Source organism: Oncorhynchus masou, chromosome 22 (genome assembly GCF_036934945.1).
Source record: "Oncorhynchus masou masou isolate Uvic2021 chromosome 22, UVic_Omas_1.1, whole genome shotgun sequence".
Lineage (NCBI taxonomy): Eukaryota > Metazoa > Chordata > Actinopteri > Salmoniformes > Salmonidae > Oncorhynchus > Oncorhynchus masou.
In genome coordinates, this window is record NC_088233.1 from 19,333,362 (window position 1) to 19,358,881 (window position 25,520).

General features: G+C 43.8%; 1 protein-coding gene across 3 annotated transcripts in view; it reads right to left on the reverse strand.

Moving 5' to 3' along the window:
- LOC135509151 (FYVE, RhoGEF and PH domain-containing protein 4-like) overlaps nt 1–25,520 on the reverse strand; it is a 123,508-nt gene that overhangs the window by 24,762 nt on the left and 73,226 nt on the right. For 2 of the 3 annotated variants that reach the window (XM_064929560.1, XM_064929561.1), the window contains exons 2-3: nt 9,992–10,147; nt 2,682–2,871 (exon numbers count right to left, since the gene is read on the reverse strand). In XM_064929560.1, the coding sequence (XP_064785632.1) occupies nt 2,682–2,871; nt 9,992–10,147 (346 nt within the window). Of the gene's footprint in view, nt 1–2,681; nt 2,872–9,991; nt 10,148–20,954; nt 21,137–25,520 lie in introns of those variants that run through there. The other variant, XM_064929562.1, reaches the window with a different exon arrangement.

Here is a 25,520-nt window from a genome sequence, read left to right on the forward strand (position 1 = left end):
TGGATCACCCCAGAGAACACTGCTACTCCAGCTGCTCTCTCTTCATCTGACTATGTTTTTCTCTCAAAGCCCGAGAGCATCTGGTCATCACGGTGGTGGTACAGGTCTACTCATTTCTCTTAAATTGAGATTCTCTTTTCTCTTACCTGTCCATCTCCTCATTTGAATTCCATGCTGTCACTGTCACTTGTCCCTCCCGCTCCGTGGCTGAGTGACTCAATTCGAGCTTGCAGAATGAGGCTGCGGGCAGCTGAGCGAAAATGGAAGAAAACTAAACTTCCGGGAAGACATATCATCCTTTCACTCCCTCTTCACTAACTTGAGCGTGCTGTCTCTGATCAACATGCTCGTTATCTCTCTCAGAACGATCTTCTTGACTCTAAACAGTCAGGCTTCAAGACGGGTCACTCAACTAGACTTCTCTTCTCTGTGTCACGGAGGCACTCCGCTCTGCCAAAGCTGGCTCTCTCTCCTCTGTTCTCATCTTCCTAGATCTATACGCTGCCTTTGACACTGTGAACCATCAGAGCGTCATCTCCACCCTCTCAGGGCTGAGCGTCTTAGGCTTTGCATTCTCTTGGATTGCATCCTAGCTGGCGAGCTGTTCCTACCAGGGGATGTGAAAAGGATCTATGTCTGCACGTACTCTCACTACTGGTGTCCCTCAGTTCTAGTTCTCCTCTTCTCTACACAGTCACTCGGCTCCATCATCACATGGTCTCTCCTATCACTGCTATGTGGATGACACTACTTTTCTCCTTCCCTATTTCTGACACCCGGGTGGCGGCATGCATCTCTGTGTGCCTGGCAGATATCAGAACTTGGATGTCAGCCCACCACCTCAAGCCCAACCTTGACAAAAATGGAGCTGCTCTTCCTCCCGGGGGAGGCCTGCCCACTCAAAGACCTCTCCATCATGGTTGACAACTCCACAGTGCCGCCCTCCCAGAGTGCAAAGAACCTTGGCGTGACCCTGGACAACACCCTGTCATTTTCTGCAAACATCAAAGCAGTGACTAGCTGCTGCAGGTTCATGCTCTACAACATACATAGAGTATGACCCTACCTCACACAGGAAGCGGCGCAGGTCCTAATCCAGGCACTTGTCCTCTCCTGTCAGGACTACTGAAACTTGCAGTTGGCTGAGTTCCCCGCTTGTGCCATCATATCCCTGCAATTTATCCAGAACGCTGCAGCCCGCCTGCTTTTCAACCTTCCCAAGTTCTCTCATGTCACCCCGCTCCTCCTCACACTCCCTGGCTTCCAGTCAAAGCTCGCATCCACTACAAGACTATGGTACTTACCTACGGAGCAGCAAGAGGAACTTCCCCGCCCTACATCCAGGCTATACTCAAACCCTACACCCTAACCCGAGCACTCTGTTCTGACACCTCAGAACCTCACTTTATTGAGGAAAAATATACTTTCTATGCCTGTGATATGTGATTGTCCCACTTATCTTAAGATGAAGGCACTAACTGTAAAATGCTCTGGATTAGAGCGTCTGCTAAATGATTAAAATGTAAATTAACAGGGAGGCTTTATTGCTACATTAATAGCTTCACATGCTGGATTTCCAGGTTTCCTCTCCTAAGAATAACTACGCTAATTATATTCCTTATAGGCTGTCCTTCCTCAGCTGAAATAAATTCACTCTGAGGGTGAGCTTGTAGCTCCAGAGATCTAAGTTGGCCTGTAGAGGCCTCGATTGGCAGTGTTGGATGGAGTGGGGTAATGATGCTGGCTCAATGCTGTTGGACTGCACTGCATACGGGTTTCACACAAGGGCACCATTGTTTCTGCCTCTCAAGCACTCACTAATGGGTCTCTTCACATGCTGCTAAAATCACCACTCAGACTTGTAACCAAGCAGGAATGAAATCAAAAAACTTCTGAAAGTCATAGGAAAATAGATGAAGACAGATGACAATAGATTCCTACAGTTCTTATAATAAATTAGCAACAAGTGTTTGTTTATTGAAATCACAACTAATGCCGTTTTGAGAATGGCTGTGTTGCTGTAGAGGAAACACTTATCCTTGCCCTTGTGGGACAAATGACAATAGACAGATTCACATAGTCAAACCTTTTGATCAAGGAGCCAATCTAACAATCTGAAACAGGAATCGAAACATGATATGAAGTTTGTATTAAAATCCTACCTCTTTTCAGCAGTGAGCTCTCTCCCACAAGTGAGGGAGCTGATTTTCCGCTGTGTACAAATCTCTTTTCATCCTCCACTAACGCTTTGACTTATGAAACACAAGCTGATCTCTCTGTCTAAAACTTTCTTCTGAAGAAATATCAACAAAAAAGGGATGAAAGTGACTTCTGTTTTTTAGTTCATCTTCTAAACAGTAAGGGATATTAGGGAATATAAACTTCTCCGTTTGCATTAAGGTTTGACGTCACACTACTCAAGTCCGCCTGAATAAGGAATTTTGTTTATTACGATAAGGTGTGATGTAAATAGATGTATCCATGTCGAATTACTCTCCCTTTCTCTCTCTTTCTCTCTTAGCAGTTAGTATACTCTTTTACACATTCACATTCACAAGAACACACAAGCGCAATCATTTCACACATAATTGAGTTAGAGCTGTATCTCGGTTAGGGTTTAATTGATCATTTTCTCCCCTACCCACTCTGTACTCCACTTTTTCCCCCTCTTGGTGCTCTACCTGTTCTCCTCAAAGTGGTTGATGAGGTCCAAGACTTTGGAGGGTTTCTCCCGGCTCTTCCCAGTCACCGCCCCTCCTGCTCCCTCCTCCATGGTGGCTCTGAAGAGTCCTCTCTCCACGCGCCCCAGCGCCAGCAGGGGGCCAGCAGGCACCGTCACCTGGCTCTGGAGGTGCACTGGCTTCGGAGGCACTGGGGGGGATGATGGGAGAAGGTCAAAGGTCAGCTGTCAGGGCTAGAGAGGTCAGTTGGTTTTTAGGTTGGTCACTCAGGGCCCTCTCTATTAATGTACTGGAGATGGGACAGGAGACCAATACACGCCCCCTATCAGCATTGTACGGTATGTGGACTGTGTTTTGTGGAGTTTTGTGTTGTCATGTATACTTCAAACACAAGGTGGAAGCACAGGTTACTAAAAGCTAGTCTCGTTCTAGAGTGTATGCGACCATGTGTCTATAAGCCTGCAAAACATGGCTACTTTTCGGCATAACATTTAAAACCCAGAATGAGATTAAAATGTAGCCATTACTATGGACTAATAGTATCTTTATATGGCATGAACTATTCTATAACCCATAGATGGATTGGTCAATGGACAGGTGTCATGTAGAGTAAAGTGTTGGGGAGAGTTCAGCTAGTCATTTAACTATGTTTTGCAAGAGGTTGGTCGCAGTTTAACTAAAGGTTCTGTTTTCAGTTGTTAATTACGTGTTGCCATGTAGTGGTGTAGCTAACTACTGGAACTACACACCATACTTTGGCATAAAATATGGGTAAGAAGGGCAATCATTTCAGCATCAGACCTGCCTAATTCTCACTTTAAAATCGTTTGTGTGTTTAATAAGCTAAATTACTAATTATGCTGTTAAAATATTACCCCAAAGTACCAAACATGATCGTGAATTCAGTAGTCATCATAGTAGATACTTAACACCTAGTTTACAGTTTAGCTTTAAGTAAAAGAAATATTGAAAGTAGTTATTGTAATTTGTTGTCTATGACATTTCAGATTTAAGCTCATATGATAATTTTTCAGAAAGTAGTTTGGATGTAGTGAACTACTTTCTCAAAGTAAATTATTTAAGTATACTATATTTTTTAAAGGTTAGCTTTAGTGCAGCTAAACCTCTTACAGTGTGAAGTAATTGGTAGCTTGGTAAACTACACTGAGAGTACAAAACATTAAGAACACCATCTCTTTCCATGACATAGACTGACCAGGTGAAAGCTATGATTCCTTAGGTCACTTGTTAAATTCACTTCAAATCAGTGTAGATGAAGGGGAGGTGACAGGTTAAAGAAGGATTTTTAAGCCTTGAGACAATTGAGACATGGGTTATGTATGTGTGCCATTCAAAGTGTGAATGTGCAAGACAAAAGATTTAAGTGCCTTTGAACATGGTAGTAGGTGCCAGGCACACCAGAGACTCTGGGTTCGAGCCCAGACTGTCGCAGACGGCCGCACACAATTGGCCTAGCGTCGTCCGGGTGAGGGAGGGTTTGGCCGGCAGGGATATCCTTGTCTCATCGCGCACTAGTGACTCCTGTGAAGGGCCGGGCGCAGTGCACGCTGACCAGGTCGCTAGGTGTACAGTGTTTCCTCAGATACGTTGGTGCGGCTGGCTTCCGGGTTGGATGCGCTCTGTGTTAAAAAGCAGTGCGGCTTGGTTGGGTTGTGTTTCTGGGGACGCACGGCTCTCGACCTTCGCCTCTCCCGAGTCCGTACGGGAGTTGAAGCGATGAGACAAGACAGTAACTACTAACAATTGAATACCACGAAATTGGGGAGAAAAAGGGGGTAAAAAAAGAATGTTCCACCACCCAAAGGACATCCAGCCAACTTGACACAACTGTGGGAAACATTGGAGTCAACATTGGCCAGCATCCCTGTGGAATGCTTTTAACACCTTACATTTACATTACATTTAAGTCATTTAGCAGACGCTCTTATCCAGAGCGACTTACAAATTGGTGAATTCACCTTCTGACATCCAGTGGAACAGCCACTTACAATAGTGCATCTAAATCATTTAAAGGGGGGTGAGAAGGATTACTTATCCTATCCTAGGTATTCCTTGAAGAGGTGGGGTTTCAGGTGTCTCCGGAAGGTGGTGATTGACTCCGCTGTCCTGGCGTCGTGAGGGAGTTTGTTCCACCATTGGGGGCCAGAGCAGCGAACAGTTTTGACTGGGCTGAGCGGGAACTGTACTTCCTCAGTGGTAGGGAGGCGAGCAGGCCAGAGGTGGATGAACGCAGTGCCCTTGTTTGGGTGTAGGGCCTGATCAGAGCCTGGAGGTACTGCGGTGCCGTTCCCCTCACAGCTCCGTAGGCAAGCACCATGGTCTTGTAGCGGATGCGAGCTTCAACTGGAAGCCAGTGGAGAGAGCGGAGGAGCGGGGTGACGTGAGAGAACTTGGGAAGGTTGAACACCAGACGGGCTGCGGCGTTCTGGATGAGTTGTAGGGGTTTAATGGCACAGGCAGGGAGCCCAGCCAACAGCGAGTTGCAGTAATCCAGACGGGAGATGACAAGTGCCTGGATTAGGACCTGCGCCGCTTCCTGTGTGAGGCAGGGGCGTACTCTGCGGATGTTGTAGAGCATGAGGCCATGAGGCCATGTCCCCAACGAATTGAGGATGTTCCGAGGGCAAAAGGGGGTGCAACTCAATATTAGGAAGATGTTCCTAATGTTTTGTATACTCAGTGTCAGCTTCCCCAACACTGGTAGAATGTTAGAGTTGCCCTTCTTATCTCTAGAGAACGATTTACTGTCTTCAAATAAAAGAGGAATGCAACATCACTAAAGCCAAGGTTTCACCACTGTGTCACACCGTGTCTGGTTCCATAACTGAGTCACGTGTAAGTACTTATCTAGATGTAAATGAGTGTCAGTATGTCTGAACAGCACAGCTCTCAGTGCTCTATTGTCTGTGTGGCTCAGTTGGTAAGGGTGTGGTAAAAGACTGGCAGCAGGGTTGGGGTCATTTCCAAATTAATTTGAAATTCCAATTCAATTCTTGAAATCACTCATGAAATGGAGAATTTACGTTGAATTAAATTAAATGTAACAATCTTCAAGTCATGGAATTGGAATGAGACCGTTTTGAGTTTTTGCATTGGAATTGAATTGGAATTCCCAGTTAATGGAATTAATGCACATAGTATTAAACATTTACTGCACGATATGTTTTGAATCATGTCAACCTGTATTCCTATATTTCCAGTATAGCTAGGCTGTCTGAACATGATCATCCTGAAAGCCTGAGGGTTTTACTGTCATGCCCTGACCTTAGAGAGCCTCTTAAGGTCTCTATTTGGTTTGGTCAGGGTGTGATTTGGGGTGGGTGTTCTTTAGTTCTATTATTTGTATTTCTATGTTTTGGCGGGTAGGGTTCTCAATCAGGAACAGCTGTCTATCGTTGTCTCTGATTGAGAACCATACTTAGGTACCCCTTTTTCCCACCTTGTCACACCCTGACCATAGTTTGCTTTGTATGTTTCTATGTTTTGGTTGGTCAGGGTGTGATCTGAGTGGGCATTCTATGTTGGATGTCTTGTTTGTCTATTTCTATGTCTGGCCTGATATGGTTCTCAATCAGAGGCAGTTGTTAGTCATTGTCTCTGATTGGGAACCATATTTAGGTAGCCTGGGTTTCACTGTGTGTTTGTGGGTGATTATTCCTGTCTCTGTGTTTTCACCAGATAGGACTGTTTAGGTTTTCCACATTTATTGTTTTGTTGGTTATTTCATGTCGAGTTCCTTTATTAAAGAACATGAATAACCACCACGCTGCATTTTGGTCCGTTTCTCCTTCACCAGAGGAAAACCCTTACAGAATCACCCACCACAACAGGACCAAGCAGCAAAAGCGCAGGGTAACGGGCAAAAGCAAAAGCAGCTGGACTTGGAGGAGAAGGAACAGAGGCAACAGCAACAGCAAAGGCAGCAGCAGGAGCAGCCCCAAGGAAGAACTAAAAGCGGAGAGACTTCTGGACTTGGGAAGAAATCCAGGAAGTATGGCAATGGGAGAGGACCCTGGGCAGGCACCGTGTTATGCTGTGGTGCGCAACCCCAGGCGGGTGAGTAGCCGGTGGATAGCCAGCCCCAAGGTGCAGCAAGAGAATCTGGAATGGACATGGGAGCCTTGACGGTGTCCCCGGTCCGCCTGCATGGAGTGCGGGCTATTCCAAACTGGCAGAGCCCTGGGATCAGCCTGGAGAAGAGCTCCAGTATCTGCCGCCCCACCCAGGAAGAACTGGAGTCCTCGCGTACCACCAGTGCCAGCGCCACGCATCAGGCCTGCGGCCTCGAGGCACTGGTATGAGGAGGCAGCCAGAGCTGCGTCTGCATGGAGCAGCCAGAGCTGCCAGGATGGAAGCCAGTCTGCAGGAGCAGTCAGCCCCAAAAGATGTCTTCTGGGAGGAGGCTCACAGGAAGTATGGCGAAGCAGCCAGGCCAGTCTGCAAGAAGACCTGCGTCTATTTCCTGTGGTTTACAGAGCTGCCAGTCAGCATGGAGCAGGGGGCTAGAGAGACCGGGCAGGCACCGTGTTATGCTGTGGTGCGCACGGTGTCAGAGCTGCCAGTCTGCTTCCAGATCCGGAGCAGCCAGAGCTTCCAGATCCGCAGCCAGCCTCTGCCAGAGCTGCCAGTCTTCCAGATCCGCCAGTCCCAGTGCAGGTGAAGCACCAGAGCCGCCACCGCGGACAGATGCCCAGTCCCCGATAGGTTCAGGTTTTGCGTCCGGAGCCACACCTTGCCGGCTGCGGTATATTCCAGCTCCGCACGGTTGTTTTGGATTGTTTATTGTTTTTGTCATATAAATAAAGGAGCAGCCACGACCTTGGTCCTCTTCATTCGACGCCGTGACATTTACATTCTAATTGGAATTTGCCTCTTCCTGGGCCACACAAATCATGAAACATTAAATATTACAGAACATTAATAGCAAGAACTCTCAAGGACAGCCAAACAACCTGCCATAGCTTAAAATCAATACCGTCGCCAAAAGTTTTGAGAATGACACAAATATGCATCTGGTTGTATGATGGCCCCAGTGTTATGAAGAGTGATCAGATGTATTGCTTAATTGCAAAGTCCCTCTTGGGCCCCCAAAAACACATTTCCACTGCATTTCAGCTTGCCACATGGACCAGCCAGCCTTGCGCACTGGTGTCCATGCTGATTGAGTTCGACTGGAAGCTGCAAATCAGCCCTCTGTCAGCCATGGTTAACTGGGCACGTGCCGTATTCCACCTTCACAGACAAGGATATTGCCCAGTAAGATTGCACTAAATCAACCATCTATCGGCAGAACTTCAAGGAGAGCGACCGTGAGTATTCAGCAAGTGCCAGGTGTCTCCTAAAGTTGATTCAGCTGTTCGGGCCAGTACAGAGCTTGCTCAGGAATGGCAGCAGAGCATCCAGTGCGCCTGCAAGAAGGGCAGGTCCGGGAAAAATATCAAGGACAGACTGATATTCTGCAGTACCACTGCTGAGGACTCCATGAATCTCACCATTGTTTGGGGCATCCTTGTCCGGAGAAGCAAGCTCCATCAGTCCTGCACCAGTAAAGCTTCCATTCATGTGCGTGTCCAGCCAAGGGAGTGGGCTCACTCACAATTTTGCCCAGTACCACCAGAATGCCAGCAGTTTGCCACGCATGATGGAGCACCTTGCCACAAAGTGTGATAACTAAGTGGCTCGCAAAACATCTCCAGCGCTCCCCAGCCAGAGCCTTCAAAGGGAGGGTGGACTCCTCTCCTGCGCTGCCGAGCTGCCATCAGTCTCCCAGCCATGTTTAGCGCTGCAACAGAGCCTTCCTCCTCTACAGCGCTGCTGGAGTCTCCCTGGAAGCGGTTCAATTTTTGTGCTGCAGGAAAAATAAAGGACAGACTGTGGGAATGGACTGCATGGAGGAGCTGAAAGTCATTGCTGTTCAGCGCAGCCAGAGCCTTCCTCCTCTAGGCCAATCCAGAACAGTTGCGGAGTGCATGGAGGAAAAGTGCTCCCAAAACCTGTTCAGCAAAGAGATGTCAAAACTCTAAATAGTGTGTGTGGCAGAGCTGTGCGTAAGTTGACTATGCAAACCATTTTGATAAAACTAGAAACTCTCTTTATTATGGACAGACCTCTCCCCATCTTTACAACAATTGAATGTCACGCCCTGGTCGAAATATATTATGTTTATTCTTCATTTATTCGGTCAGGCCAGGGTGTGACATGGGTTACTGTGGTGTGATTTTGTCTTGGGGTTTTGTGGGATGTCTAGTGTTAGTCTATGGCTGCCTGAGGCGGTTCTCAATCAGAGTCAGGTGATTATAGTTGTCTCTGATTGGGAACCATATTTAGGCAGCCATATTCTTTGTGTGTTTCGTGGGTGATTGTCCTTAGTGTCCTTGTTCCTGTATCTGTGTTAGTTTACACTAGTATTGGCTGTTTCGGTTTTCGTTACGTTCTTTGTTTTGTAGTGTTTGTATTTAGATTCGTGTTACGTTTTGTTCATTAAACATGGATCGCAATCTACACGCTGCATTTTGGTCCGACTCTCTTTCACCGAATGAAAACCGTTACAGAATCACCCACCACAAACGGACCAAGCAGCGTGTCAACAGGCAGGAGCCACAGGAGAAACAGCAAAGGCAGTTTGCAGTTTTGACCATGACAGTTTACAAACATTATTTTTCTAAATGACAGGTTATGGTTAATAATATCAAAGACTGCACTGAAATCTAACAGTATAGCTCCCACAATGGTCTTTTTATCAATTTCTTTCAACCAATTATCAGTCATTTGTGTCAGTGCAGTACATGTTGAGTGCCCTTCTCTACAAGCATGCTGAAAGTCTGTTGCCAATTTGTTTACAGAGAAATAACATTGTATTTGGTCAAACAATTTCTTTCCCAACAGTGGAAACAAGCTGACAGGTCTGCTGATAGAACCAGTAAAGACCGCTTTCCCCCCAGGTCTGAGAACAGACACCTTCCTCTAGACTCAGATTAAAGAGATGACAGATACGGTGCCATGGGAATTGAATGGCTGGAATTTAGCTAACATTGGAATTCAGAGGAATTGACTTATATTTGAATTCTAAGCATGCCATGGAATTTGAATTAAATTAAATGGAATTTATAGGGAGAGAGAATAGAATTTGTGGAATTGACCCCAACCCTGGTTGGTACTATCAACACCAGGGTCATGGGTTCGAATACAACTGGGGTCACATATTCTAAAGTGTATGAACTCATTATTGTAAGTCGCTTTGGATAAAAATGTCTGCTAAATGTCATATTAAACAGCATTATTATCAGTACCTTGTGGTTTGGGCTGCAGTAAGGGCCTGCTGGCCAAGCCTCTTCCATTGACACCCCTCCTGCTCTTCTCACTGGGACTCTTCCCACACAGACCTGTCCGACTGACTCTCGCACTGCGGGGGCCGCTGCCGCGTTCAATGGGGCTGCTGCTTAGAGCTGGAACAGAGAGAGAGAGCGTGAAGGAGAGCAGGAGAGAGCGAAGAGGAACGGTTATATTCCAAAATCTCAACAACACTCATTTGGCCACAGAGTGTTGCGTATGAGCAGATTAAGTGTTGCTCCAGCTATTCCTCACAGAATATCCCCCACTGCCCCTTGCTTGCAATGATTGTATTCCACTTCACTACATTCTCCTCCATCATTTGACTATTCATTTGGCCGTTTGGCCCATGGCTGCAGGTACAAAAACACATATCACACAAATGGCCTGAAGCAAAACATTGGAGTCTCCATGTAGTTCATGCAGCACTGAGCCTAGTCTAACCAGCTGGTGACCGATGGTCCAGCTTCACTCCAGTGTGTTTAACTAACAGACAGAGAAGATGACAGGGCTGTTGACAGCAAGGCTACCACCCCATAGTCTGCTCTACAGACTATGCACAATCATACAGAGAGGGAAAAAAGTATTTGATCCCCTGCTGATTTTGTACATTTGCCCACTGACAAAGAAATGATCAGTCTATAATTTTAATGGTAGGTTTATTTGAACAGTGAGAGACAGAATAACAACCAAAACATTCAGAAAAACGCATGCCAAAAATGTTATAAATTGATTTGTATTTTAATGAGGGAAATAAGTATTTGACCCCTCTACAAAACATGACTTAGTACTTGGTGGCAAAACACTTGTTGGCAATCACAGAAGTCAGATGTTTCTTGTAGTAGGCCACCAGGTTTGCACACATCTCAGGAGGGATTTTGTCCCATTCCACTTTGCAGATCTTCTCCAAGTCATTAAGGTTTCGAGGCTGATGTATAGCAACTCGAACCTTCAGCTCCCTCCACAGATTTTCTATGGGATTAAGGTCTGGAGACTGGCTAGGCCACTCCAGGACCTTAATGTGCTTCTTCTTGAGTCACTCCTTTGTTGCCTTGGCCGTATGTTTTGGGTCATTGTCATGCTGGAATACCCATCCACGACCCATTTTCAATGCCCTGGCTGAGGGAAGGAGTATCTCACCCAAGGTTTGATGGTACATGGCCCTGTCCATTGTCCATTTGATGCGGTGAAGTTGTCCTGTCCCCTTAGCAGAAAAACACCCCCAAAGCATAATGTTTCCACCTCCATGTTTGACGGTGTGGATGGTGTTCTTGGGGTCATAAGCAGCATTCCTCCTCCTCCAAACACGGCGAGTTGAGTTGATGCCAAAGAGCTCCATTTTGGTCTCATCTGACCACAACACTTTCACCCAGTTGTCCTCTGAATCATTCAGATGTTCATTGGCAAACTTCAGACGGGCATGTATATGTGCTTTCTTGAGCAGGGGGACCTTGCGGGCGCTGCAGGATTTCAGTCCTTCACGGCGTAGCGTGTTACCAATTGTTTTCGTGGTGACTATGGTCCCAGCTGCCTTGAGATCATTGACAAGATCCTCCCGTGTAGTTCTGGGCTGATTCCTCACCGTTCTCATGATCATTGCAACTCCACGAGGTGAGATCTTGCATGGAGCCCCAGGCCGAAGGAGACAGTTCTTTTGTGTTTCTTCCATTTGTGAATATTCGCACCAACTGTTGTCACCTTCTCACCAACCTGCTTGGCGATGGTTCACTGGTCACGTAGCACGTGCTCCAGCAGGTGTATCTCACTGATCATTCCTAAAGCCAACACCTCATTCGGCCGCCTTTCCTTCCAGTTCTCTGCTGCCTGTGACTAGAACGAATTGCAAAAATCGTTGAAGTTGGAGACTTTTATCTCCCTCCCCAACTTTAAACATCTGCTATCTGAGCAGCTAACCGATTGCTGCAAATAGCCCACCCAATTTACCTTGGCCAGGTCGCAGTTGTAAATGAGAACTTGTTCTCAACTAGCCTACCTGGTTAAATAAAGGTGAAATAAAACATTTAAAAAAGATGGTCTTGTAGCCCATTCCAGCCTTGTGTAGGTCTACAATCTTGTCCCTGACATCATTGGAGAGCTCTTTGGCCATGGTGGAGAGTTTGTAATCTGATTGATTGATAGCTTCTGTGGACAGGTGTATTTTATAAAGGTAACAAACTGAGATTAGGTGTGCTCCTAATCTCAGCTCGTTACCTATATAAAAGACACCTGGGAGACAGAAATCTTTCTGATTGAGAGTTGGTCCAATACTTATTTCCTTCATTAAAATGCAAATAAATGTATAACATTTTTGACGTGTTTTTCTGGATTTTTGTTGTTGTTATTCTGTCTCTCACTGTTCAAATAAACCTATCATTAAAATGATAGACTGATAATTTCTTTGTCAGTAGGCAAACATACAAAATCAGCAGGGGATCAAATACTTTTCCCCCCTCACTGTACCTATTAAGGTAAAACCACCATACATGACACCATGTCGCTGAGGCCAAGCAAGAGGTATTGTTACATTATAGAGACATAAAGAGCTTTATCTCTCACGGTAGTCTCCATTAAGATCAGTCATGTACACGGAAAAAAATATAAATGCAAAAAGTGTTGGTTTCATGAGCTGAAATAAAAGATCTCAGAAATGTTCCATACACATGAGCATTTCTCATTTGCCAAGATAATCCATCCACCTAACAGGTGTGGCATATCAAGAAGCTGATTAAACAGCATGATCATTGTACAGGTGCACCTTGTGCTGGAGACAATAAAAGGCCACTCTGAAATGTGCAGTTTTGTCACATAACACAATGCCACAGATGTCTCATGTTTTGAGGGAGCGTGCAATTTGCATGCTGACTGCAGGAATGTCCATCAGAACTGAATGTTCATTTCTCTACCATAAGCTGTCTCCAACTTCGTTTTAGTGAATTTGTCGGTACGTCCATATGGCCCCACAACCGCAGACCTTGTGTAACTACGCCAGCCCAGGACTTCCACATCCGGCTTCTTCACTTGCAGGATCGTCTGAGACCAACCATCCTGACAGCTGATGAAACTGTGGGATTGCACAACTGACGAATTTCTGCACAAACTGTCAGAAACCGTCTCAGGGAAACTCATCTGAAAGCTTGTTGTCCTCACCAGGGTCTTGACCTGACTGCAGTTCCGTGTCACACAGATATTCCGTGACAAGATCCTGAAGCCCATTGTCGTGCCATTCATCTGCCGTCATCACCTCATGTTTCAGCATGATAATGCACTGCTCCATGTCAAGGATCTGTACGCAATTCCTGGAAGCTGAAAATGTACCAGTTATTCCATGGCCTGCTTACTCACCAGACATGTCACCCATTGAGCATGTTTGTCGATGCTCTGGATCGCCGTGTATGACATAATCAATGTGTAACGTTGTCCATTTGTCCTGAGAGGCTATCCATTCACTAGCGCTGCAGAGCCTGCATCTGATGATGCAAGTTAATTTGCTTATTTGCTCCATGATCAGTAAGTCTACAGAGAAGATAGGATGAGTTCAATGAAGTCCCATCCCAGTAGAATGAATAAATGAAATGTGACCTAAATACCTTTAATAAACTCAATCTCTTCAATCTTAAAAATAGATAACTGTTCTCTTTGCTCTAAAAGTATCATACTTTTTATAGCGTACCTTCAACTTACCATACCGCTATAAAAAAGTATGACTCACTCATCATAACAAGGAAGAATCTCCAGTGGCATTCTATACTCTTAGAAAAAAGGTTTCCAAAAGGTTTCCATAGGAGAACCCCTTTTGGTTCCAGGTAGAACTATTTTGGGTTCCATGTAGAACACTCTGTAAAAAGGGTTCTACATGGAACTCAAAAGGGTTCTTTCTACCTGGAACCAAAAAGGGTTCTTCAAAGGGTTCACCTACGGGGACAGCCAAAGAACCCTTTTAGGTTTTAGACAGCACCTTTTTCTCCCAGAATGTATACATGGTGCTGTACACTGAGTATACAAAACATTAAGAACACCTTCCCAATATTGCGTTTGAACCCCCCCCCCGTTCCCCCCAGAACAGCCTCAATTCGCCGGGGTGTCAATAAGTGATCCACAAGGATGCTGGCCCATGTTGATCCAATGCTTCCCACAGTTGGGTCAAGTTGCCTGGATGTCCTTTGGGTGGTGGACCATTCTTGATACACACGGGAAACTGTTTTGCGTGAAAAATCCAACAGTGTTGCAGTTCTTGACACAAATCGATGCGCCTGGCACCTACCACCATAACCCGTTCAAAGGCACTTAAATCTTTTGTCTTACCCATTCACCCTCTGAATGGCACACATATACAATCCATGTTCAATTGTATCAAGGCTTAAAAATCCTTATTTAACCTGTCTCCTCCCTTTCATCTACACTGATTGAAGTGGATTTAACAAGTGACCTCAATAAGGGATCCTAGCTTTCACCTGGTCAGTTTATGTCATGGAAAGAGCAGGTGTCCTTAATGTTTCGTACACTCTAATTGAAGTGGAGCTGTAAAAATAGCTGAAGACAACACAGGCTTTTACAAGAAATGGTCTAGTAGTGACTGACTAAAAAAGTCTCACGATCTCCTGGGGCGACTTTCTAAACATGGCCTAAGTTTTGTGGATAATTTTAGAGCTGGCCTCAAGAACTCGGCTGATTAAATGCTTGACATCATCTGCAATCACTTTAAAGGGGAAATTTAGAACATGTTATGGTCCATATAACCAAAATCAAGTCTCCGCATCAAGTCGCCAAGCGGAACATGTATGTTAGTGATTGTAGAGAGTCACTGACACCCTCTATAGAAAATCTCCAGAGGTTGTTATTAACATGTCAACCACCCTGTCATTCTGCTGTAAATCACCTACATGTTTTCACTCACAGTGAAATGCAGACCCTCTCCACGACAAAGCAGCCAGTGTGTGGCTCTAGGTGTACTGTATGTCACTGATGTAAACACCTGTGGAGTGTATGGACCTCTGGCCCTACCTGTTTCTGTTGTCTGAGTTGAAGTAGGATGAAGTTCTCTAGGACCAGATTGCCTAACCCCCAAATCTAACTTTAAAGGGGCAATCTGCGACAGGTACATCCCTTTTTTTTAAATCAATGATATATACCCACTGATTCTTGAATAATAAAATTCATAAATGCCTCATGAGCTTAGTTCAACTGTCATACTTCATCAGAACCCAAAATATGTTTTACTCCATAGTTTGTAAACAATGTAATTGTAAATAAACAAAGTATGGCCTTCAAACTTGGTTAATAAAACTAGAATTGTATTATCATGGATGGACAGTTCTTGCATCCATAACTCTGTCTATGAATTTGAGAGTGGTGACATTTTTCCAGTACCATCCCTCGGCTGTTTACCCAAACAGTGGCAAGGTGCCGACTTTGTTATTGTTTGAACTGCAGATCTCCTCTTTAAAGCTGGAATCCTTAACTGTGAAACAGCCACGTCCGTTTGTGATATTACAACAAAGAAGTTACTGCAAACAAACCCATTTGTTTCCCTTCGGACTACAGAAGAACACAATATGTACTGCAATTTATTGACCATGCTGAGACGCTACTCAGCTCTGCAACAAAACAATACCGCCAGTGGATCTGTTCCCCTACTGCAGATTCCATCTGTAAACATTACGGAGGTGGAAATACACATACACACACACACACACACACACACTGGCCTCCTCATGTTAAAAGCGTCCCGCCACAGACCCCCATGCAAATTAGCAGCCAGCGTCCTGTTAAATCAAAGCATGTGGACATTAAGTTGTTAGGGAGCACAAAGAGCCCCTTTCTGGGTTATTTCAGAGACATATTTCATTCTCTTCCTCTTTGAGCTCTACCGAGGAGAAGGGGGGTTCGTTCTGTTGCTGTGGCAGATGTAAACATGGCTTCTGTGTGACAGCCTCGTGGGAGATGGGCCCATTAAAACAGCCTCAGGTCTGAATGGTCATGTTCTATCTGAGAAGGTTGCTGTCGAATCAAAAGAATTTGCAAAAAACAGTCCGATTTCGACAGAAATATGGCTGAGACGCAAAGAAAGTTCAAGGAGAGGGGCTACAAGAATGATCAGATTAATATTGCCATTGAGAAAATTCAAAACAAAACGAGACATGACCTTTTTCAAGGTAAGTCTCGCAAAAAGATGCATTCTTGCGTTCTAACTACCCGTTATTCAAAGTGCTCTGAACAAATTAAGGGAATTGTTCACAAACATTGGCACATCCTAAAATCCGATGATAGTCTCGGTAATGTGTTTTCGGACCTTCCCTTGGTCGTATTCTCGCGGGGCAGAAATCTCAGAGACCAATTGGTACACTCTGATTTACCACCCCAAGATATTCCTGAACAACGTGCTCAATGCAATGGCACTTATAAATGTAGATCCTTCAAACACCCACAAACAGGGAAATTGATCCCAATAAAAGGTGTTATTACATGCTCCACTAAGGCAGTTATTTATCTTATAACTTGTCCTTGTGGTAAAAATTATGTAGGTAAAACAAAGCGCAAATTAAAAGTACGTATCTCAGAGCACCGTAGCACCATTAGGTGTAAAAACTTGACTTATCCAGTTGCAGCCCACTTCTTGGAGGCAGGCCACTCGATTTCGTCTCTGCGTTATAATGGCATCGAACATGTCACCCTCCCTAGGAGAGGGGGTGACCTTGATAATTTATTGTTAAAACGAGAGGCTGCCTGGATCTTTAATTTAAAGACCCTTGCGCCCTACGGTCTCAACGTAGACTTTGATCTGAAGCCATTCCTGTGATTATTGTGACTTTGCCATTGTAATTGTGTGTAAACTTGTATAGTCAAATTAATCTATGATCGTATGCTATCCATTTGTTTGTATGCTGTTCTTTGTATGACATTTTAATATTTGATTATTAACCAATGATATTAGGCCACTCCTGGCCATGATTACAGACACCTGTGTCCTTTGACACCATATAAACGAGTCATCCCGCAGTGTTTGTGATTATACCCTGATGAAGACAGCTTGGCTGTCGAAACGTTGGTATTAAATTTTTGCATCTGAGCTCCAAGAGTGTGCGGCTCTCTTATTTTTATTTTCAAGTTTCTACTCCGCTAGCCAGCACCTCGTCTTAATAGGTGTGCGTTTCTTTTTCTTCTAGATCTATCTGAGAAGGTACCAAACACCAGACCAAGCCAACATTTTTGCCATTTCTATATCACACTATTACCACAGTAAATTGAATCAACTCCTCTCCTCTTCTCTTTAATATTAATGTCAGTCTTCTGATGCAGAATGAAAACTGTATTAGCCTACATCAGATATCCTAATTGCATGTTTGCAAGGTGGGCTTCTGAGCCTGGGGTACAGGGCATAACAGGATTCTGTAGAAACTGGAAAGTGAGCAAATATTGAGAATCCACAGCTAAATCAAATAGTCAATAGTGAATGCAGAGCTCAGGTGAACACAATCCCACCTGAGGCTATGTCCTTGATTTACACTATGGGAGACCTGCTACCATGGCAACTGGCCCGAACCTTCCCAAGACTACATTATATTTTACTATTGGGCAGGCAGGGAAAACTAGCCTGAGGGCATTCACTTGTTTCAAAATAATTTTAGACCGACTGTGGTGGAAATCATGGCATTCGTTTCTCAGCCAGTCAAGACAGTCAAGAGTAAATCCTCATGAATTATCCAATGAATATGATCAGACATTTATCTAGTATTTATCAAAACAATAACATATAAATTGTTTCATATGACACATAATAAAAACATTCTCCACAGTATTACTTTATTTATCCGTTATTTTACCAGGTAAGTTGACTGAGAACACGTTCTCATTTGCAGCAATGACCTGGGGAATAGTTACAGGGGATGAATGAGCCAATTGTAAACTGGGGATTATTAGGTGACCGTGACGGTATGAGGGCCAGATTGGGAATTTAGCCAGGACACCAGGGTTAACACCCCTACTCTTACGATAAGTGCAATGGGATCTTTAATGACCGCAGAGAGTCAGGGGACCCATTTAACGTCCGATCCAAAAGACAGCACCCTACACAGGGTAGCATCCTCAATCACTGCCCTGGGGCATTGGGATATTTTTAGACCAGAGGAAAGAGTGCCTCCTACTGGAGGCCCTCCAACACCACTTCCAGCAGCATCTGGTCTCCCATCCAGGGACTGACCAGGACCAACCCTGCTTAGCTTCAGAAGCAAGCCAGCAGTGGTGGTATGCTGCTGGCAGAGAACTGAAAATAGACCAAATAGACCAATGTCCTCTTGATTTTTCATGACATGTCAACAGAGAAGAGGAGGATAATAGTGAGGTAGATCAATTTAGGAAAAAAATCAGATAACCTCAGATCAGTTTATGTGTTAAATCCCCCAGTGTACTGCTGGTGCTACTAAAGATATCGCTTCCTTTTAGAAGACCCCTCCCTCCCTGTCAGAATTTCCGAGTTGGATGAACGTTCAAAACATGTTTTCCCAGTCTGAGATGTCTTGAAAGCACTGAAGTCTGAGATTTCAGAGTTACAAGTTGTCTCGAACGCACCAAGACACACAAGAATGCATGTTTACCAATACCACCAGGCTCAGAGAGAAGGATAAAGGAATGTATCAATTTAACAAAACCACTTCTCTCCATAATCAGAGAGAAGAGCAGCGCATCCATATCCATTACCTCACAGAGAGAGAGGGAAAATAACAGGAGAGACCAACCACGATGCCTCTTGGAATACACAGTATCTTGTTCTTAATTGGATGCTTGAAAAGTCTGTAACTAATTTGTGGTATAACAGCATCTACTTCTAAGTGACATAATACTTTTTCTTTCCAGTCATTTCTTTCCTTAGAACATAGTTCAATAGATATGCATACATACCATAGTTAAGTAGATATACTGTATGTAAAGGTAATGAATGCCACAGTCTTTACTGTTTGTTGCTCTAGGGCAATTCTACGATGATACAGATATTTTACAAAAACACATTTACTTGAAGAACAGTGCACATGCAAAGTTTGTGCTGTCATTCTGTTACAAAACTTTGCATCTGTTACTGTGTAAATGGTACAATTTTCAGTGGAAATTGTTCAAAGTATTAATTGTGCATAGAGTTGTATGTTGTTTTAAAAAAAACTTTGCAATCATTGGTTTTTGTCTGACATATATTTTCAAGTGAAAATTCTGAGTGTCAGTGTTACTCTGTTACTGTGACATTGCCCTGTAGAACATGTTCCTCAACTATTTATGAAAGGCATTCAGCCTGGGGTGAGTCTGTGTGACAAGTACCGCCTTCACGCCCCCCATAAGGGTTATGACATCACACAGAGCACCTGACCTGTTACATAAACCATTGATCATCTATCTATCTCACTCACTCACTAATCCTGAGGAAACATGTGTCACGATTCTCAAGCGAGAACTGTGAGTAAAAACAATAGGCACACCTGTATGTCTCCACCCAGTCAGCCACCGAGCACCTGAGTCTTAAGAGAGGGAGTGTCTGAGAACAACTCTGAGACTGAGCTTCAGACTATATCTTCAAACTAGGATCTAAGTTACAGCTTTTACTTCTAACCAAAATAGAACAGAGAACTGTGCCCAAGGGGTCACTTTACTCTCATCACACAGATTATCCCACAATGTATAACAAATTCTGCCTGGGATTCAAAATGGGTGGTATGGGGATTTCTCATGGTGATTTCCAGTTAGGAGCACGGATGTATGATGTAATATACAAGAAAAATGGAAGGGATTTAGATGTGAAAGTGAATACATTCACAACATATGAGTAAATATATCCACAATTCAAAACTGGTCCTTCGACCTGCAATTACGAAATATTGTGACCATAACATTACTTGATATCATTATCTGATACTTTCAGTGCAAATGCCAACAGCTGTGGGAATTGTCCAACTCCAGGAAACCTCAAAACAACATGACAATATGTTGCTAACTCTTCAATAGAACAACAGAATCAACACTATCTGAACCCCCTGTGAAAAGATGATTATATGTCCCACTGGGCAAAAAAATGGTTGAATCAACGTTGTTTCCACACCATTAAAAAAATTAAATAATACAAAACATGATGACGTTTAATCAATGTGAAAACGGATTAAATTTGCAAAAAGTATTCAACGTACGAGGATTTTGTATTTTTTTCGCCCAACTTTTAATTTGTTTGTTGTTGTTGTTGATTTCATGTTGAATTCACGTTAGTTGACAACTCAACCAAATGCAAATAGAGAATAGACGTTTAACTGACGTCTGTGCCCAGTGGGTTGTTCCTCAGTGAAAAAGGCAAACGTGACAGCTACACAAAATGATTGACCATGCTGTGCAGTACAGAGTCAGAGAGAGTCTGAGGGAACGTAGGAGTAGGTGAGAACATCTCTTAGAACGTTGTTGGAGTGGTCTAGTCTCTGCTAGGATCCTAGGGCTGGACGATACTTTCAAAATATCATATCCTATATGTTTCAATTTGAGATTTTATTTTAGAATACAGTTTTAACTATGTTTTATGATTAGTGCATGACCCCCTAATTGCAACAAATACATTCTAAGTGTTTTTTATGGTCTTTCATAATTCTGATGATTTTTTACTCAACCTAAACTAGGACAAATCTGAAAGTGAAGTAGTCCAATTTATAGAATGTTTTTTTAATTTATAGCTCTGTATCGAAATATTGTTATGGACGGTATTGTAAATATCCATACCGGTACGTGGAGCCATACCGGTACGTGGAGCCATACCGGGATAGGAGTATTCATGATATATTGCCCTAGACTCTACATCTAAAAACAGACTGAACCACACTGTATATCAACCACAATACCACATTCATCTAAGAAAACGGAGAAAAATGTGAGAGAGGCACTGACATAACAAGAGAATAAACTCACCCAAAGCCTCTTCTACAGAGTAGTAGGAAATCCTTACAGGACTGACAAGGCAGCTCAAGCAGGAGTAATAGGGAAGTAACACACAATCTTCCCAGGTAGGCAGACAGGCACTGCACCTAAGAGCTAAGTGACTCAGCACAGTGGAGAGACTCACCAATGGGAAGACTCCTCCCTCACTCCCTCCATCCCCCTTTTCCCTCTCAGAACAACCAGAGGGACAACACATAGAGACAGTACATAGCACACCAACACACAAGTGCAAACACACACACGCACAAAGGCACACGTCACACACTTCACCGTAGCACTATCCCTGTGGTGATCCGAGGGAACCAAGGGTGAATTGGCTCTGAAAGGGTGTGTAATTCAATTACATGTAATAGAATGTGCTGAATTAGAATGAGATGAGAGAGAGTTGAACATTCAGCAGCCCAAAGCCCTCTATAATAAGAACTAATCAACTTCAGAAACACCTATACTGACATACCACACTCATCCTTAATAACTAGACTGCATGGAGGGACGTGTAATATACATTTATAGAACCAGGGTCCAATCTAATTCGATCAGGATTTAAGTGGTCATATCTTGATTCTTATCAAATATAGCAGGGATGGGCAACTTTGATTGGGGAGGGGGCCACAAAACAAATGTACTTGTTTTGAGGGAGCGCAGTGGCTAGTAGGTCTGTGTACCCACATCCATACCCACACATTTTTATTTTATTTAAATAGGCAAGTCAGTTAAGAACAAATTCATATTTTCAATGATGGCCTAGGAACAGTGGGTTAACTGCCTTGTTCAGGGGCAGAATGACAGATTTATACCTTGTCGGCTTGGGGATTCAATCTTGCAACCTTTTGGTTACTAGTCCAACGCTCTAACCACTAGGTTACGCTGCCGCCCCATATGCAAAATTGCACCTCAAGTATTCTACTATTCTAACTCTCAACAGTAAGTTGAGACCAGTGGAGGCTGCTGAGGGGAGGACGGCTTATAATAATGGCCGGAACGGAGCAAATGGGATGGCATCAAACACATGGAAACCATTACCACGAGCCGGTTCTCCCAAATTAAGGTGCTATCAACCTCCGGTGGTTGAGACCCCGACTGACTGTATATATTATTATTTTTTGGGGGGGGGGTGAAATTGATCCGTGGGCCTACAAAAGGTGGGGCGTTGCCCACCCCTGAAATATAGCAAGGATTAGAGCAGTGAGCCACAAATAAAGAAAGTATACCTTTTTCAGTCATACACTAAAACATCCTCCCATAAAACTATGCACACAGATCTTCCACATAAACCTCATTAAAGTGTTTACAAAATTCCACACCCCCCTTTTGCTGATCTCATTTGTTTTAATCTTGTTATGAAAAAATCCCCTTTTCAGGCTCTCTTTGTGAGGCGGTCTACACACACAGACCTTAGCTACTACAGCATTTCTCCCCTGCTAAAAGCAGTATGAAGTCCAAAGTAAACGTTACAATGTCATCCAAGGATACTCACCAAGCACAACCAAGCCAAAACTATCTCTCTCTCTCACACACACACACACACACACACACACACACACACACACACACACACACACACACACACACACACACACACACACACACACACACACACACACACACACACACACACACACACACACACACACACACACACACACAAGGGTATGGGAGGCATTTCCTTCTATAACTGAACCAGTCTGTCAGTAGGGATTCAACTCTGCAGTTGACTCTTCTCATGCTTTCTTAATGCAAGACTTGACCGTTTTTCTCAAAAAGGATTTTTGGGAACAATGTTGAATTTCAAAACAGAGTTCACAAGAAACAGATCTCTGTGTCCTTTTGCAAAACAGCAAATGTGTTTTCAAAATGTAGTTGCCTTCTCAAAATATAAATAGATTCATCAAAAATATATTATACAGTAAAAATTGCAAACACATTCATCAAAAGAACACTACTGCTTGCAAAAAGACGAACACAACCATACTTATCTCTTGAGTCCAAGCAGACAAAACAGAAAGTTAGTCTGTCTTTTAAAAATCTCAAGTAGATCAATACATTTCTTTGCATTCACTAACTCATGATGATCAAAATTGGGAGTACAACTACCCAAAGGTGCAGAATGATGGGAAAAATATTAAAATGTTATGCATATTTCACCTAACAATTCATACACATCAAATATTGTTTCTGATAAAAAATCTGGGAAAAAATAAGCACATTGTGTGCAGGATTCATTCGTCGCTATCAACACAATCCAATTCCATGTATTCAATATAAAGGCTGGTTTGCTCATTGTTTTGAACACTCTCCATTGGTGAACAGAAACCCTAATGGAGGAACACAACTGATATGAATGTATAGGTTTCAATCTACACCAAAGCAAAGCTCTTTAATGGAAGATCACAATGTGGAAGATGATGAGTAACACAAGAGTTATTTAGAAGGAATCCAACGTCATTCATCTCCAGATGTCTGCAATACTGTAAGAAATATGAACCCCAGACAGTAGACCTACCGCTATACCCCAGACAGTAGGACTAGCGCTATACCCCAGACAGTAAGCCTTCTCGCTATACCTCGGACAGTAGGCCTACCGTTATACCCCAGACAGTAGGCCTTCTCGCTATACCTCGGACAGTAGGCCTACCGTTATACCCCGGACAGTAGGTCTACCGTTATACCCCAGACAGTAGGCCTTCTCGCTATACCTCGGACAGTAGGCCTACCGTTATACCCCGGACAGTAGGTCTACCATCATACCCCAGACAGTAGGCCTACCGTTATACCCCAGACAGTAGGCCTTCTCGCTATACCTCGGACAGTAGGCCTACCGTTATACCCCGGACAGTAGGTCTACCGTCATACCCCAGACAGTAGGCCTACCGTCATACCCCAGACAGTAGGCCTACCGTTATACCCCGGACAGTAGGTCTACCGTTATACCCCGGACAGTAGGCCTACCGTTATACCCCAGACAGTAGGCCTACCGTTATACCCCGGACAGTAGGCCTACCGTTATACCCCGGACAGTAGGCCTACCGTTATACCCCAGACAGTAGGCCTACCATTATACCCCAGACAGTAGGCCTACCGTTATACCCCAGACAGTAGGCCGACCGTTATACCCCAGACAGTAGGCCTTACCGTTATACCCCAGACAGTAGGCCTACCGTTATACCCCAGACAGTAGGTCTACTGACACAGAAGCTTTAACTGCTGGCTACTCTTCTCCCATGGCTTAACCCAATGAGAGAAAGTTACAAGTGTTTCCCTAAAAGCTGTCTAGGTTTAAACATCTTCTATTGTACGGGCGCTCCCGAGTGGCGCAGCGGTCAAAGCACTGCATCGCAAGAGGCATCATTACAGACCCTGGTTCAATTCCAGGCTGTATCACAAACGGTCGTGATTGGGAGTCCCATAAGGCAGCGCACAATTAGCCCAGCATTTTCCGAGTTAAGGTTTGGCCAGGGTAGAACGTCATTGTAAATAAGAATTGTTCTTAACGGACTTGCGTGGTTAAATTAACATTAATAAAATGACAGAAAGTGAATAGCTTTATCAATTTATAGTGACAGAATTATATTATTTACCAAAGCAAAGTAAATGTTTGGTCTCTTTGGCTATAGAAGGTTGTAGCTCAGCTTCTGAATGTCAAAAAACTAATTCAGCTTCTAAATGACCGCTAGGTACCCATTTTGATCCATCCCTAAAGCAACTTCAACAGTTGTCTGTCTGACTTGTTGTCCTTCTTACTGAGATCACAGTGCATGTATAAATGTTAGGGCTGTCAAACAATTTAAAAAAATGTATGAGTTAATTGCACGATGTGCTGTCATTAATCGCAATTAATTGCAAATTCTGAATTTGCTCAAATTGAGAAGAAATTTAAGATATTTTTTTACAAAAAGCATAACAAAAATAATCACCGATTGATTTTGTCCAAAGTAATGGTTAGCAAAATCAGGTAAATTGACAAAGCACACTTTCTGTACCTTTCTGGACATCGCATCGTTGTTGTTACCTGTATAGATTGTTTTTTTATGTTTTCAGTGTATCTTGAACACTTTCAGACAATAAAATACAAATAAAAAAGACAGCACTAAAATTACAAAGGCAAACTTGACATGTAGCTACTTGGCTCAGCTTCTCTAGAGAAATGGAGACTTAGCAGATCTGCTGTAGTGAAAAGGAGAGTTAAACCCAGTATTCCAGTAATGCAGTTACAGACTGAATTCCCTGAGACACTGAGGCCAGAGGATCCACAACAACACAGAGAGACAGACAGGAGGATTTACAGTAAGGCCTGGGATTAAACGGCTGTGTTGAACCACCCAGACCTTCTTTAGATTAACCCTCCCCTCATCCACAGCCCCATTTTAGATTATAGGCTACCCCCTCTGAGGCTGGGCACTTGGGAAAATTGGGAGAGAGGGAGGGAGAGAGAAAGGGAGAGAGGGGGGGAATAAGCACAGAGCAAAAGGAGAAATACAGTTGAAAGAGGAAAAGGACAGATGAACGGAGAGAGAAAGGGAGGAAGCAGACTAGTGG